Genomic DNA, 15,303 nt, shown 5'->3' with positions numbered 1-15,303 from the left:
AAGTACAGCAGAAGCTCTTTGGCAAGAGAGACTGGTATTTTCCAGCCGCAGCTAATAGGCAAGAGCGTGCTTTTGTCATTGTGTGTCTTTGTGCCTGTGTGCATTAATTCTGGAAGTAGAAACCACATACTTAAACTACTGGGAGCTTCTTCCAGTAATGCCTATTTTGAGGCTTTGGGGTGAAACTTGTTGGGGAGCAGCTCTGCGAAAGAAGCTGGGAGAGGGCTGAGAGGAAACGGTGTGGGTAAAGAAGCTCATTATCTGGAGAGAGGCAGATTGTGGAATCCTCAGTTTGAGTGGATGATCTGGTGCCAGGGCAGATATGAGTAATCTTGGAAGATGGAGAACTTGTGGATTGCAGCTGTATTTTCCGCCTTGTTGTCCATGCTGCTGGCTAATTGTGGGCAGTGAAGTTGCGTGCAGCAATTGCTCTCTGCGTGCTGGGTAATGGACTGGATGTAGGGTAATTAGGTGGAGAAGCCTCCAGGGTCTGGATCTCTGTTGCTAGTCAGGTTGCTTGACCTTTCTGCATTCTACTTTGCCTGGAAAATAAAGGTAACTCGTTTCTGTAGACAGATTAGACCTTGCAGAGAACTGGCTAAGATGAAGTAGAAAAAGGCATGATGTCATGTAGGACCTAGGTAATTAAAAGCTCATCTATTTTAAATCCAGATGTTGACTGGCTTTTGGGTTATTCTCCCTGCTTTCTCCCTTCTTTTTCTTGCAGATTTAAGCTGTTTGGATTACTGAGCAGTAAAAGAAAGCAAGGAGAATAGGGTGACATCAGTTAAACAGGTCTCAGGGTTTTTATTTTTATCCAGTATATAAATCCTTAAACAGGGTTAGTTAATTGAATAAACTTGAAGTCTGCACTTGCAAGTGTAGTGTCTTGCACCCAGGGGGGAATAACCACATCAACCAGTGAAGGCTAGTGGATGAGCTGCTGGAGAGGAGCTCTGAGGAAATGGACCTGGGGGTCCTGGTGGACACCAGTTGGCCTTGAACTAGCAGTGTGCCCTGGTGGCCAAGAAGGCCAATGGCATCTTGGATTGCATTAAAAAGAGCAAGGCTAGCATGCTGAGGGAGGTGATCCTCTCCCTCTGCTCTGCCCTGGTCAGGCCTCACCTGGAGTACTGTGTGCAGTTCTGGGCTCCCCACTACAAAAAAGACAGGGATCTTCTCAAAAGAGTCCAGTGGTGGATCACAAAGATGATAAAGGGCATGGATCACCTCTCTTATGAGGAAAGACTGAGAGATCTGGGTCTGTTCAGCCTTGAGAAAAGGAGACTTAGAAGGGATCTGATCCACGTCTATAAATATCTAAGGTGTGGGAGGCAAAGGGACGAGGCTGGATTCTTCTAAGCAATGCACAGTGGTAGGATGAGAGGAAATGGCCACAAACTGGAGCACAGGAAGTTCCTCATAAATGTGCGTGGGAACTTCTTCACAGTGCAGTGACGGAGCAGTGGCACAGCTGCACAGAGAGGTGGTGGAGTCTCCTTCTCTGGAGACGTTCAAGACCTACCTGGTCGCCTACCTGTGCAACCTGGGCTAGGGAGCTGCTTTGGCAGGGGGTTGGACTCAATGATCTCTAGAGGTCCCTTCCAACCCCTACAATTCTGTGATTCCCCCTTTCAACACTATGGCATATTTAGAATGTATTTTGTTAAACGCTAAATAGTAAAACAAATTCAGTGCTTATTTTTTTACATTTATATGTAGAAGAATTTGAAATACACTTCTAGCTGAAAGCTATGTCTCCAGACTTTGAGTCCTGGAATTTTCTTACTACGTTACCTGAAATTAATGGTTTGAGCAATGAGATCTGCTGCAAAAGGGCACATTCAGTAGAAGTTAAACCAGGTCTTGATCCTTGAAGTTGGCTTTCTCGTAAGAACTTCTAGGTCTGTGCTAGTAAACTTTAACCTTAATGTCTTCACTTTGTTTAGAATGGTGGTGTTTTTCAAATACTTAAATGTTAAGAAAACTTTTTATTCCTGTCTTCACAGCTGGTATCTTTTAATATAAAATTTTTATTTATTAAAGAAGAAAACTTTTTAAGGGGTGTTTCTAAACTTACATATGGTCTTTCTGTAGTGAAAAGCAGTGTGTTTGGCTTAGTTTACATCAAAGGTCTCAGCAAAGGATGGCAGTCTAGGGGTGAAAATGACTGCTTATCTCTTAGAATTGGGAATGCTGGTTTATTTTGTAAGTCTGCTTTTTAGTTTCTGAATTAGCTGAGGGCATGACACTTGTCTTCAAACCTGAAGTTATTCAAATCCAATTATTTTACAGCTTTCAGCCTACTGAATAGCTTCCCTACACTTAACTTTGCTTTGTTCTTGATGAGCTTTCCAAGTCATGCTTGATCTGCCAACCTTGCATTTGAAACTGAATTCCAGCTCGTTTATTCTCTTTAGTGACCAGTAGTTGGCAATAACAGTATTTCAGACCATTAATTATAGGTGGCAAGGTGAGCAAAGCGACATCACTTGACTGCAGAGTTCTGTTTTTCTCAGTGTTAATGTAGCTTCAACTTAGTTCTTGACAAAGGAGAGTTTGTTACTTCCCTAGCCCACACCTTGCAAAAGATCTTGTTCTGCGTATGACTTGTGAGGTCCTCAAGACCATCAGAAGTGTGCTTGGAAGTGTTGTCTAATCTAGTGCCGTTTTTTACTGAGGGTGCTTTTCTTGAACTAACAGTAAAGAAGGTGTTCAGTTAGATAAGGCAATGGATTTGCTTGTAACCTACTGACAGAGTGGTTGGCTGCTGCTTTTGGTTGAAACTGCTTCTCTTATCATGCTGCCAGACAAGTTCAGTGGAAGCCAGATTAAATTGTCCAAAGTGGGAGCATAAATAAGGCAAGTCATAATCAGGTTTAAAGCACTGGTCAGTTTTTTTCTTTAGAATAAAAACAAACCAAAAGCCTAGAACCCTTCTGTTGAGGAGGCTGGCAGATCAGTGACTTTTCATGAGGGACAGAGGGATCTTCTCAGCTTTTGTGAGTCTTTTGTAGGCTGTGTAGTGACTACAGCTGTGGCAATTATACCTATGTTGGAGGGTAAGGGATTACACAGTCATCTCGATCTGGCTCAGAGCTAAACGGTGTCTCCTGCAAACAGGCTCTTGTCTTCTCAGGTTCTGAGGGGGAGGAAAAGCTGTGAATGAAAAGGCTTTATTCTGCCCTTTTGTTCCTGAGGATGGCCTGAGGCCCAGAGCATGGGGCATGTAGGCAGAAGGTCTTGCTGAAGAAGGCGGGTGTTCCTCTTGAGAAGCTGCAACTCTGTTTTTTAAGGCTAAGCCAATAAGAGTCCACTGTAATGAAGTTTACTTGTGTTTAAAAAAAAAAAAAAAGACATTAATTAAAAAAAGAAATAAATCCCTCTAGCTAAAGAGAGGGAAGAGCTCAGCCCCTGACATACCTCTGGGCTCTGTCAACATCAAGTCCTTGTAACACAGGGCAGTGATATCTTCCCTGGAGTTACAGATGGTAATTTGCAGGAAATTTACTCTGGTAGGAAAATAACTAAAGGGAAATAACTGTGTCTTACTAAGGGGAATTACAATCATGAAATGACTGTGTAGGTGCTGCTTAGCAACTGCCTTATTGCCCAGGAAGCTTTGACTCTTCATGTAAGAGGCAGATGAGAGAGACATTTGCTGTCCCAGAACTGAGGAGTATGCAGGGATGCTGCATTGCCAAGATACCACCTTTCCTGGCAGAGAGACCAGATAAACTCTTGCCCTAACAGTCTTTAGGTGTCAGGAGTGCTCGAATTCCACTCTGTTAGTATTATTTTTGGCATGCTGAAATTAGAATTAATTGTCTGTTGAATGGGTACCTGGCATTTTGATCTAGCAATAACACTTAAGAAATCCTCTCTGCATATACTTTTGTCTTTTTTTTTTCCCTCCTACTAGGGCAGAGGTAAGGCAGTCCAGCCTTAGTCTGACTGGGTTGGGATCACACAGTTCTTCTCCCTTGCCTGATCTCTGCCATCATCCAGAAGAGCAGGGCCTATGTGCCAGAGCAGGGCTCATCTCACATCCCTGATGTGTCACCTCACCCATTTCCAGGTCATAGTGCAGACCCTGAGCTATAGGCAGCGACCAGGATTATTACGGTGCTCTAATGCGTATAGGCAGTGCAGCAGAGGTATGTGCTGGGAATGTGGGGATGTTCCTGACAGTCTCAACAGGCACTTTGCTGCTGCGGTCACAGAGTCACAGTTGAAGACTCCTCCGGTTGCAGTTGGCTGGAGAGAGAGCCCTGGTCCATCCTGCATCTGACTAGTCCCTAGGGCCTTGAACCTGTCCACACAGCTACCTCCAACCCCACCAAACTAAAAAAATGTGATTTGAAATACCTTGTTTTATCTGAAGAGGAATAATCAAGCAGGCTGCAAAGGGAATATGGCTGTGGTGTGTGTGTGTGTTCCAGACAGGGGGATGTCAGGATACATGGAATTCCCATAGAGTTTGGACAGAGGCCAAGGAAGCAGTCAGTCTGATACCTTTCCATTTTCCCAGGAAAGGATCCTGTCATGCTACTTCACTTTTATTCTTGTTTCATGAGGTTACTTACAATCTCTTTTTTTTTTTTTTTCTTTTAATAGAAAAGACTTCTGGTTGGAGAATGGGTATAAAACCCTCTGGGATATTCATCCATGTATTGTCCTCATGTACAAACTGCATCTGCTTCTGGGGCAGAGAAGGCTGTAAGAGGTTTAATGGTTTAATACAGCACAGCAGATTGTGTGCAGTGGAAATTGTTGGAGAGGAATTCTGGAAGCCACAGTGTGATTATTGCAGTGTAATTATAATTCAGTTCTTAGTGTAGTTTGTAATCTCTGAGAACAAGTCAGGCCCCTGAAGCCTAGAACAGTTTCACAAGAAACAAAAGCTTTGTGACATCTCCAAGTTTCTTTCCAGAACCTTGGTTTGGAAGTGATGTGACGAGCACATACGGAGTGGTCAGTTCTCAATGCAGCTTTCCACATAAACCTATTGGGAGAGCAGAGGACAAGTGTGTTGCTTAGCTGAGTTTCTTAAGCACTACTTCTGATAGAGAATAATTGCCACAGATCTTTAGTGGATTTGAAATGTACAGTTCCTGTACTTAAACTGTAACATGTGAGAGAAGGGCAGGTCTTTGAACAGTTTACTTTCCCTGCCCAAATTACCATTCTATTCTTGTTGCTGCTGTCCCAGAAGTAGCTGAGCCAGTTAGTGACAACAGTTAACAGAATATTGGGAGAGTGAAAAGGGTTACTTCTGAATCTGAATCCTAAGTTCCTTCATGAGTTCCCTGACCCCTACCCTCAAAGCCTTCCCGGAGACCACCATTGCCATCAGCTTTGCTCATGCTCATCTCTTCCACCTTGTTCAACAGAGAAATCTCTAAGGGCATTTTGATACATTCTTTGTTTTCTGCTCTGAGAAACAGAGAGTATCAGAATGGCTTGGGTTGAAAAGGACCTCAAAGATCATCTGCTTTCAACCTCCCTGCCAAGGCCAGGGTCGCCAACCACTAGACCAGGCTGCCCAGAGCCACATACAGCCTTGCCTTGAATGTCTCCAGGGATGGGGCATCCACAACCTCTCTGGGCAGTGAGTACAGTGAGTACGTATCTGGGCTAGAGTATTAGCAATATAGGCATATCTGAGGAACTGTGGGTTTGTGGATTTTGCATTGGAGATGTAGTTGTTGAAATGAGGGGAAGTTTTGTGATCTGCTGCATCTTAGAAGTCAAACACATATGCTGTTATGGTGTCTGAGCATTTCATAACAGCCAAGTGATTTTCATCATTACCGTCATCACTTTACAGCTGAAGGAGTTACCATCCCCTTAGGCATTGAGACATCTTGTACAAAAGAAGCTATCTGTAGAAGAGCCTGAAGGAAAACCCACAGAAAAGTGTTATCAGATGCACTTCTATTTGCCTATTTCAATTCCACAACAGAACTGCCTGTATCATTAAATTAATGGTTTGCTCGAAGTTGAATTCCTATTGACAGTGTCAGCTGAAATGATCTGTGCTGGCTTAGCTTGAGGATCTGAACTTTATTCTTCTTTGAGAAGTCACCAGTGGCAGAAGGGTTCATTTTACATAGGATGGTGGAAGGCAGACTTGGGTGGTGTCTTTGTGCTGTGTGACAGACCTGGCAGTTTGGGTGGTAGTGCAGCAATTAGTGGCTAAAAATGGATGACTGTTTTGCCCAAACTTGCATGATTGCTTATCCTTACTTCAAAGCTCAGTCTCAGCAAACAAGTAGAGGAGTGAATTGTAATGTACAAGAAAGGTTACGGACTTTGAAGAAAAGCATATCATGAATAATTGTGGTTACTCTTTTCCAGGTCCTGTGTTTAATGTCTCAGTGCATTCTGACAACCTGACGATTTACCAAGGTGAACTGGCAGATTTGCTCTGTATCATCACAACAGATGGAATGACACTAGAGCCAGGTATTTTGACAAAAATATTTCCCTTGTAACTCAATTGCTTTGAGATTAAATAATGTCAGCTACAACACTATGTCATTTGGGATAAGCTGGAGAACTGAGAACTAGCATTGAAAGTACTAGATAAATAACAAGAGAGAATGTTTGCTTTGCACAGCCAAGCTTAAAACAAGGTTTGTGTTTCACACTCTTGCTAGAAGGAAAAAAGTGTTCCTATTGCTAGCTCTGCCTCTGTGCTGTCTGTACAGCTGACACCCGTGCTGGCAGTGTCAGCCCACAACCACACATGGGAGCTGTTCCTGACTCCTTTAATTAGAAAGGAGGTACATTTGCAAAACCTTTACAGTCATCTGTAAGCAGTCTTAAAATCACCTGTTCAGTCAACTCAACGCTTCACAGTGAATCTAAGGCTTAATGTAAATCTAAAAATCATAAAACCTGATTACTGCAGCCCTCAATACTGAAATAGTTGTTAATTCCCATTGCCTTCAGAGGTAAGCTTCCTTTTTTGCATGGAAAAATAAACACACAGTACTTAATTGCTGTGAAAAGGACAACAGGCACTTGAAAGGCAAATGTTTTTGAAGGGCTGAAAAGTTCAGAGAGTTGCTCAGAACTTAGCTGCTTGTCCAGCGTAGCCTGAGCTGCTTTTCTTCAAAATGTTGTGAGAGCAGCTCTGGTTATTGGACTCAAAATTTGAGTTTGGAGTGAGTTTAGGTTGTTTTTTTTGTTTTGTTTTGTTTTGTTTTTAAGTCATGTTATATATATGAATATAAAAAAGATATTTAGAAGAAACATATAAAAATATAAATTTATAAAAATATGTATGTATATAACTAAATGTAAAAATGCCACGATTCTTGGGAAACTTGGAAATGTATGCACAAAAAAAGGTGCTGTGAGGCAAATGTTACTTAGTGTAGTAGCTGATGAGATGAAGTGCCAAGTTTACTGAAGGTCCATGACTTTGAAATTGCAGAATGTCTGTTCAGTGTTAAATCTGAGTATAACAGGGAAGCAATTTGCTAGATTATGGTTCTGTGCTGCCTGTGGGAAAATGATGGAAGTCCGTGGATTGTATTACTGAAATGCTTGGTAGGGAGCAAATGCTGAGTGAACTTTATTGCTGTCAAAAGATTAATAGTGTGGGATATTGGACAATCTGCAGCAATGTATGTCTGTATGTATGCCTCAGTTTCTGCTCAGCAGAATGCCTCATCTCAGTTGAGGTGTTCCTAAGCTCTTACAGGTATTGTAGCAAGGTAGTACCCAAAGCAGATGGCTTCATTTGCAGAGAGAGCAATAACCCCTAGTAGGGAGCAGCTGCTGCTTCTGCTGGTGTTCTCCAGCTAAAACAAAGCTGGGGGCTGCCTTGTGAAAGAGACCTCAGCATCTCCAACCCACTTAGAACTTGAAAAGAGGCCGCTTACTAACAGTGGGGCTCTCCTATTAGTATTTGTGATGCTTTTGTGTGTGTTTGGTAGCGTGACGCAGGGAGAAGCACTGACAAGAGAAAGATAGACTGAAATGAAATGATGGTCTCTTCAAGGAGCTGCTGATCAGCAGAGTTAGGTTTAAACTGGGAAGTTCCATAAGGGATTATGAATGTCTGTTGAATCGATAGATGATACCTGTATTTGGAAATGTTGCCCTTTTCACAGATCATGAGCAGCCAGTACGGAGTTGTAAATGTCAGCACTGCAGTCTATTTCATAGCTGGTTAATACTATCTGGAAAAGGCAACTCTCTTGGTTGTTGTTCTTGGTCTCTTGTGGTTGTTTTTTGGTTGTTGTTAATATTTAGGGGTTTTTTTGTGCATGTTTTTCTGACTTATTTGTCTGTAATGGGGCAGATGAGGCATGCACAATGGATACCTACAGAAGGAGTAAGAAGCGTGGTATTGTGGCAAGCATTTGGGGAGCATGTTGATCTGAGCAAGATTTGAGGTCTAGTCAGCCATGCTCTGCATGTCTATGTGGAGAAGTCCCATCTGGGTGTTTCAGGTGGTCCTAAAAAGCTGATGCCTCTCTAGTCCTTGCTGCTCTTCTGGGTGAGACTTGGCAGCAGAGCTGCAGGAAACATCTGGAATCTGTGCAGCATCTGTAGGGCATGCAGATTTTCCTTGTCATTCTGTGTTCTTGGCCTTCAGGGTTGGAGGGGGATACAGCAGTGGGATAACTGAGCAGGTTAGATAGAGAAGGGCCTTAAGGGCTCATCTGGTAACAACCTGATGTAAACACTTGAGTAACTTTTGTTCTACCCGTATCTCATCTCTGATGTGAAACTACACTGAGTGGGTGTCACAATGTAGTTCACCATTCAGATGGAGAGATTCCTTTTTAAATAAATGCCGAAATGTTAGACAGACTGAAAATAACGGTGCTGCCTCATCCCAGCGGGGAAATAAGGTGTGGTGTTGGGAAAAGCCTACACCAGATAACGAGATGAAGAAGGCAAGAGTTGTAAGCGTCTCCTAGAAGAAAACAGATGATGGCCATGGCCTTTCAGTTTGGGAACTTAAAAAAAAAAAAAAAAAAGAGAGCAGAGCAATGGTCTGTGCACATTGCTATCCTAACTATATTCTGTGAGTCGTTGTGGCTTTCAAGAGGTCTGCTTTTCTGGTGTTAGGTCTGCCACAGCAGCGTATTTTGAGCAGAGAAGGATCAGGGATTTTCATGAGATCTTTTGTTAAATGCGCTTCCTGAACAGTTTGAATGCACTTGGTGTGCCAGCTGGCTCTGCTCTTGTACATGAGGCACTCAACTTCACAAGTGTGTAAGTAGATCAGTATGTATACTTTGTATAGGAATACCAAGTGTTGGGTGCCATCTCTTTCCCTCCTTCATGTGTACAATCAGAAAAATAAAGTACTTTTAAGGAGCTGAGGAAAAGCTAAATGGACAGTGATGTTTGTCAGTCCCCTTCTCAGCTTCATTTGTTTCTATAAGTGTTACTTATGGGTTGGTTCCTCCTCTAGTAGAGGCAATTCACCATTGTGTGCCTGTGAGTATGCATGCCCACCCTGTGGGAAACTTTCAAAAGGGTTGAAAAGGTTTTGGCTTGACTGCTACGTGGTTTAATTTCCTCTGCTTCTCTGAGACCATGCTGAAGTGGAGTGTGCATTACTGAGCTCAGTACGTGGCAGCAACCATTCCATCTAAAGAAGTGCTTCTTTGGCTTGGCAGCTGTAGCTGGCGTTTTGAATTGATACAAGGGGAGCATGTGTGTGTCAGGGGGGAATAGTAGTAGTACTTCTGTGCCCCGAAGATGTAAAAGCTGCTTCTGATGTTTCTGTTGAATACACATTTCCGCAAACGATCTCTCTAGACTTCCCAGATCACCCCTTCTTGGGCTGTGTGCATAGGGATTTTAAAGTGTTACTCTGCCTGAAAGAGATGGGTTTGTTTTGTTGGGTTGTTTTTTTTTTTTTTCAATCTGCTCCAGACAGACCCAGTGGGCACTCTGGAGAATTTAACAAAACCAGCTTGTTTACCTCTTGTATGGTTTGAAGTGGTTCGCTCAGCTCTCTAGGAAGCTCTATTCAACTTCATTTAAATGTAGTAAACAAAAAGGGTCTCAAAATTGTGATTCAGCACTGTAACAAGATGCTGAGAGAGCTCCTTTCTAAGTAGTGGAAGCACATGGTTCCTAAGAGCTGGTCTAGAAATAGGTTTCCCTGTTTCAGGGAGTGATTGGCCAGGGAAGCAGCTAAGACCCAGACAGCTTAGTCCTGTGTGTCAAATCGAAATATGCATAAAGATGTGCTTTACATGTTGATGATCCTCACTAGCTGAGGAAGGGAAGAAGCATAGCACCACTGTTACCCTGCTTGCAGGGCCTCTGAAGCACCTAGTTCCCAGAGTGCCTTCCCTTATGGAAGGAGCTGAGTTGCAAGAGTTGCTGCTGTGACTGAGATCCTTAATTGCCTTCTGAAGGATGACATCCCAGTGTGATGTCATCTTTAATCTCTTTAATGCGTGTGCACTTAGTGTCCTTACTGGTGGAAGAAACCTTGGTAGTGTTAACCACGTGTGTGATTCTTGTGGTTGTGTTTTCATTTTTGTAGCCTGAAGACAAAAAAACGAGATCGACTTGTTGCCATGTGAGGGGTATATGGGGTTCTACAGATGCTTTTGGGAAGCCTTGCACGTGGCCCGCTTTATGTCAGTGCAGTCACATATTTGCTAGCGCTTGGGAGCTGCTTGGAATGTTCATCACCGAGCTGTAGAGAGCGCTTGATTCATGTCCTTGTTTTGCTCAATTTGAAAAATATGAGATATAAGGAAAGGAATCAGATGACTTTGCTGTGTGAAGCTAGTTTGAGGAGGATAGTGACAAAGAGTTCTCTGAGCCAAATCCTCCCTCTGACTGTTTGCAGTGAGTCACTAATTGCATGCTGTGTATACTGACTAATAAAATATGTTGGCATAATAGTTGTCCCATGTTGTAATTACAGAAGATAGATTCAGCTATTTCAAAACGACAGCAAATGCTTGCATTCCTCTTTTCATGTTGAGGGAAGAGAACCTCAAATTACTGACTGAAAGAAGTAGTTGCCTGGGCATCTGAAAGCTGTTTGGTTTTTTTCCATCTAACATTGCTGAATCCTTTTTTAGCAAATGCAGTGGTGTATTTAGTGCAGTTGGACTGAGCCTGGAAAGTGTCCATGTGTTCTGTACCTTGAAACACAGAGCAAATGGCAGTTTTGATAAACTTCTGAAGGAATTGGTCATTCCCAACATGACTGCATGTGGGCCAGTGTTACTGCCTTATTTGGCATAAGCAGGCAGCAGAGGCAGAGGGTAGTTTATAGAAACGGAGCTCGCTCAAGTAGAGGCCCTGCCTCCTGTAGATAGTTGGGTGAGTATACAAAGCAGGAGTCGAAGCGCGGTGCTTTTAATTGGATGTGTTTGTGTGGTGATTTGTACTAGCTCTCCTTTAAAGAGGGGAGACCAGAAGGATATGCCAAGTAACAAGGAGTATGATAGGGAAGTGTTATTGTTGTGCAGGCTGCTGGTCTGTATGACCTATGCATACCTCACGTAGGACCAGAAAACCTGTCCCTGCTGTAGGGCTGTGAGCGTAGGGTGCTCTGCGTTGTCACCCATAGCAGCTGGCCATGATGGGCAGGGTAGTAAAACTCGCTGTTGTCCCAAAAGCGTTTGGTCTGCAAGCGTCTCTGGTAGTAAAAGAGTGCTTACATCTGCTTTCTCATGTTTTTGTTTTGTTTTCAAAGACGTGTGTAAAAATAGAGCACCTTCCTGGGGCATTAATGATACTCCAGACAGCAGGTGGTTTTTGTCTGCAGTAAGGAAGAATAAAGCACCTGGCCAGCTGATGCTGCACCTCAAATAGCAGAGCTGAGGATGTGTCTGTCTTGCTTTAAAAGATTATTCTAAGGTTCTCTATCTTCTTTGAGTGTCAGCTTGCCTGATAAAGGCTTAAAAATGGTCTTTACTTATATCTACAAAGAATTTAAGTACAGCTGCAGGTTTGGGGCTTAGATGAAAGATCAATTTTACATTTTAGATTGCTCATACTATATTTTTCAGACATCTCAAAGCCCACAAGTGGAGGTTTGGTATATGCTCAGAATCAAAGGGACTGTCTTAGGTGTGAGATGTCTGCGCAAAACTCAGGGTAAAAATAGTAACCTCTGTTTCCAGCAATCTCCTATCAGTTTGTGTGCCAGGAAGGGCTAACTGCTGATAAACCAAGTGAGTGGGTACTGTCAGCCCTTTACTGTCTGTGCTCCAGGTCATCTCAGGTTTCAGGCTCTAACAGGTATTGCTGAATTCACATTAGCAAAACGAAGTGGTGATTTTTCAAATGAAAAAAATACGTTCAGCTACAACAGCCTAATAGGGCTAAGACTGAGATCTCCTGATATGATCGGTAAGATCTTGTGCAAAGGTAGAAGCAGCTAAATGTACTGATATGGAAGGTGCTGCAAATTTTTTTTCTAGACCGTCTCCTTGGATAATATATCTTGTACAAGGCATGATGTGTGGTCAATCCATGACAGTAACTGACAATTGTGGAAAAAGTGTGTAAAAGCATTGTGGTTAGACTTTGTTCTGGAATACCTTGTATTTTTGCAGGTAATTATTTTTTTCTGTTTTCTGTAGAACCTTGTATTTTTTTAGGCAGACTAATTGTGAAGCAGGAGCTTTAGAAATGAGCAGTTTCACTTTGTAGTTGTGTAGGTGCTGCATGAAGCTAGAGATAGAAATCACTGTCTGCTAGCAAATACCTTCTACTGCCACTCCCTTTTCGGTGTAGGTTCAGTGTAGTTACAACACTTCTCATGGCACCAGGCCTGCCTGCTGATAACTTAAATCAGAGGCAAAACACAAATTTTCGGATGGATCACAGGAAAGCAAGCATTCGTTACAGTATGGTGTTGGTTATAATGCTTGCAGGTCAATCTTTCTGCTGAGAAGTTGTGCTGTGAATGCCCTATGGAGCGTAATGACATTATCCGATTTCTTTTTTGTTCTTAAATGCAGATGACATGTCCTTTGATGTCTCCTGGTTTGCTGTGCGCTCCTTTGCGTTGGACAGAGAGCCTGTCTTGCTGACCTCGGTGGATCGGAGGGGGATCGTGACACAGAGCAGGAGAAATGGGAGCAGTGATCTGAGCCTGGAGAGAATCAGCCCACTGGAATTCCGTCTCCGCATTCACGGCTGTGAGGATCACGACTTTGGGAACCACTACTGCGTAGTCACCCCTTGGGTCCGCTCTGCCACTGGTGTGTGGCAACGGGAACCTGACATCAAAGCCAAACCCATCTTTCTGTCTGTGAAAATGGATGGTAAGAGCAGTATTCCAGTTTCCGTTGTAGGATTTTTAACACCTTGTTATGTTTTTTGTGGCAAATATTCTCAGTTACATGTACCTCTTGATAACCACGTTGATTATCTAATTAGATGTTGCTGTCCTTTTTCTGTTATTGCAGCTTATAATTTCGGATTCTGTAGACTAGTTAGGTCTGAACAGATTATACTCTGAAGTGTTATTTTTCCTGATGTCTTGGTGACGTTTTGCATATCTAGGGCATCTTTTAATCAAGACTTAGCGTTTTCTCCAGGCGTTAACCCTTTTTCCTTCCTGCAGGAGGAAGCCTTGGCTTGCAAATTGTCTGTGCTGAAGTAGAGTCATACTGTGGTTAATATCAAAGCTGGCCATGAAACATCAGAGCTCTGTCTCCTTTCTCCCACTCTTAACCACAAGACATGCTACTCACGGCCCTTAATGCCTTATCTGCTTTGCAACCTGAGTTGCAAGTGTTGCTAGATTTCGTGAGAAGCTAGATGTGTGCTAGGTATCGCATTCAGTGCATAGCTGAGGAGGAAGATGAATGCAGGAGAGATTTTTAACTGGTTGCTTTCTTCTCAGTATTTCCAAGAAAGGTCACACTGAGAAGTTCTGTGAACTTGAATCAGAAGATCCTGCCATTCCAACTGTACTTAGAAAACTCCTTCCATTTCTTGATCCTGCTTTTTAACTGTGTAGTAGGTGCCTGCAAATCAAGTTTCTTGTTTAGGCGCTAGCCTTGGAGAGGTTAATTAGGCAGGGCTGCTGAATGGCAGCGAGTGTACTGTACCAGTAGTTTTAATCAAGCAAAATGTAAAGGAGCCCACTGCTTGCTGTTTGGAAACAGTCATATAAAGATTGCAGGCACAGTCTGCCTCTCATAGGGAATCTTTGGAAGGTGTTTGTTTGGAGGAATGGGTATTGAGAAACCTCTTGGAGTAAGAAAGTGAAGGGAAGGTAGTTCCAAGGTTTCTCTTGTGTTTCCAGTCTCCCTGAAGCTCTGAAATGGTGAAGAAAGAAATGAGGCAAAGTGGTAAGGGAGCCTGGAAAGGCACCAGTATCTCAAATCTCAAAAAACATAAATCAAGGAGGAAAAGTAATTAACTTCCTTCTGAAATAATTAATCTGTCCATGACAGAAAGATGTGTGATTTTTTTCCCCTTTTTTAGGCAAGAAAAAAAACGCGTCTCTTCAAATTTCTCAGTAATATGTAATGACTTTGTCTTCGTTCCTTTTTTTTCAGTTCTGAATGCTTTCAAGTATCCCCTGTTGATTGGCATTGGTCTGGCCACTGTCATTGGACTCTTATCCTGCCTCATTGGCTACTGCAGCTCCCGTTGGTGCTGCAAGAAGGAAGTGCAGGAAACAAGACGAGAGCGTCGCCGGCTGATGTCAATGGAGATGGACTGAGTTTGTGAGCCAGGCACACTTGCATTTCGGGGAAGACTCACAGGGCTCTTGGACTGTGCTTGAGACACTCATTCACAGGCCCAGATGAGACAGTGTTTTTCCTCTCTGGTTTCAGCCTGGACCTCAAGCTTCTCCTTGGTTACATCTTGTGTCCTGAGAGCCTTCAGGCCATATCCTAGTGACTCAGAGTTCTCCTTTCTCCAGCAGCACTTTCTGCATAGAGATCATGTCCTTCTAATGTATGAACTGTTGAGCCTGCTTTCAGCAGAGCCTTGTGACAAAAAATCACTATGTGTTTTGTTTTGGGGTTTTTTTTGTTTTTGTTTTTTGCCCCTCTTGGATTTGAAAAGATCTTCCACTAAGAAAACATGTAGAGGAGTGTAGTATGTAGGAAGGGATTGGTAAAATCGTTAGACTTTCATTGTATGAACCAATCTACTTCTCCCTTCTACTCCCACTGCAGCATCCTGTCCACTTTTTCTCTATGCCTTGGTAACTCACAAACTTCTTTGTGTTGCTTGAAGGCTGGAGAAGGGTATTCCACTGGAGTCTCAAGAGGCTGTTCCAGAAAATAATTGATTTTTGGCTGCCAGCATACCTTCTCTTCCCCA

At 42.9% G+C, this 15,303-nt stretch overlaps 1 protein-coding gene across 1 annotated transcript in view; it reads left to right on the top strand.

Annotated features, from left to right (window-relative positions):
• Nucleotides 1-15,002, top strand: part of LOC136052854 (prostaglandin F2 receptor negative regulator-like) — a 96,195-nt gene extending 81,193 nt beyond the window's left edge. Inside the window, 3 exon segments of the mRNA XM_065743281.1 lie at nucleotides 6,361-6,468; nucleotides 12,975-13,280; nucleotides 14,526-15,002. Coding sequence (XP_065599353.1) covers nucleotides 6,361-6,468; nucleotides 12,975-13,280; nucleotides 14,526-14,692 — 581 coding nt within the window. The 3' untranslated portion in view covers nucleotides 14,693-15,002.
• The last annotated feature ends 301 nt before the right edge of the window (nucleotides 15,003-15,303 follow it).

This window comes from Cyrtonyx montezumae, unplaced genomic scaffold, assembly GCF_038088225.1.
Source record: "Cyrtonyx montezumae isolate F1298 unplaced genomic scaffold, pur_monq_1.0 scaffold_3, whole genome shotgun sequence".
Taxonomy (NCBI): Eukaryota; Metazoa; Chordata; class Aves; order Galliformes; family Odontophoridae; genus Cyrtonyx; species Cyrtonyx montezumae.
This window is presented reverse-complemented; position numbering and strand designations above follow the sequence as displayed.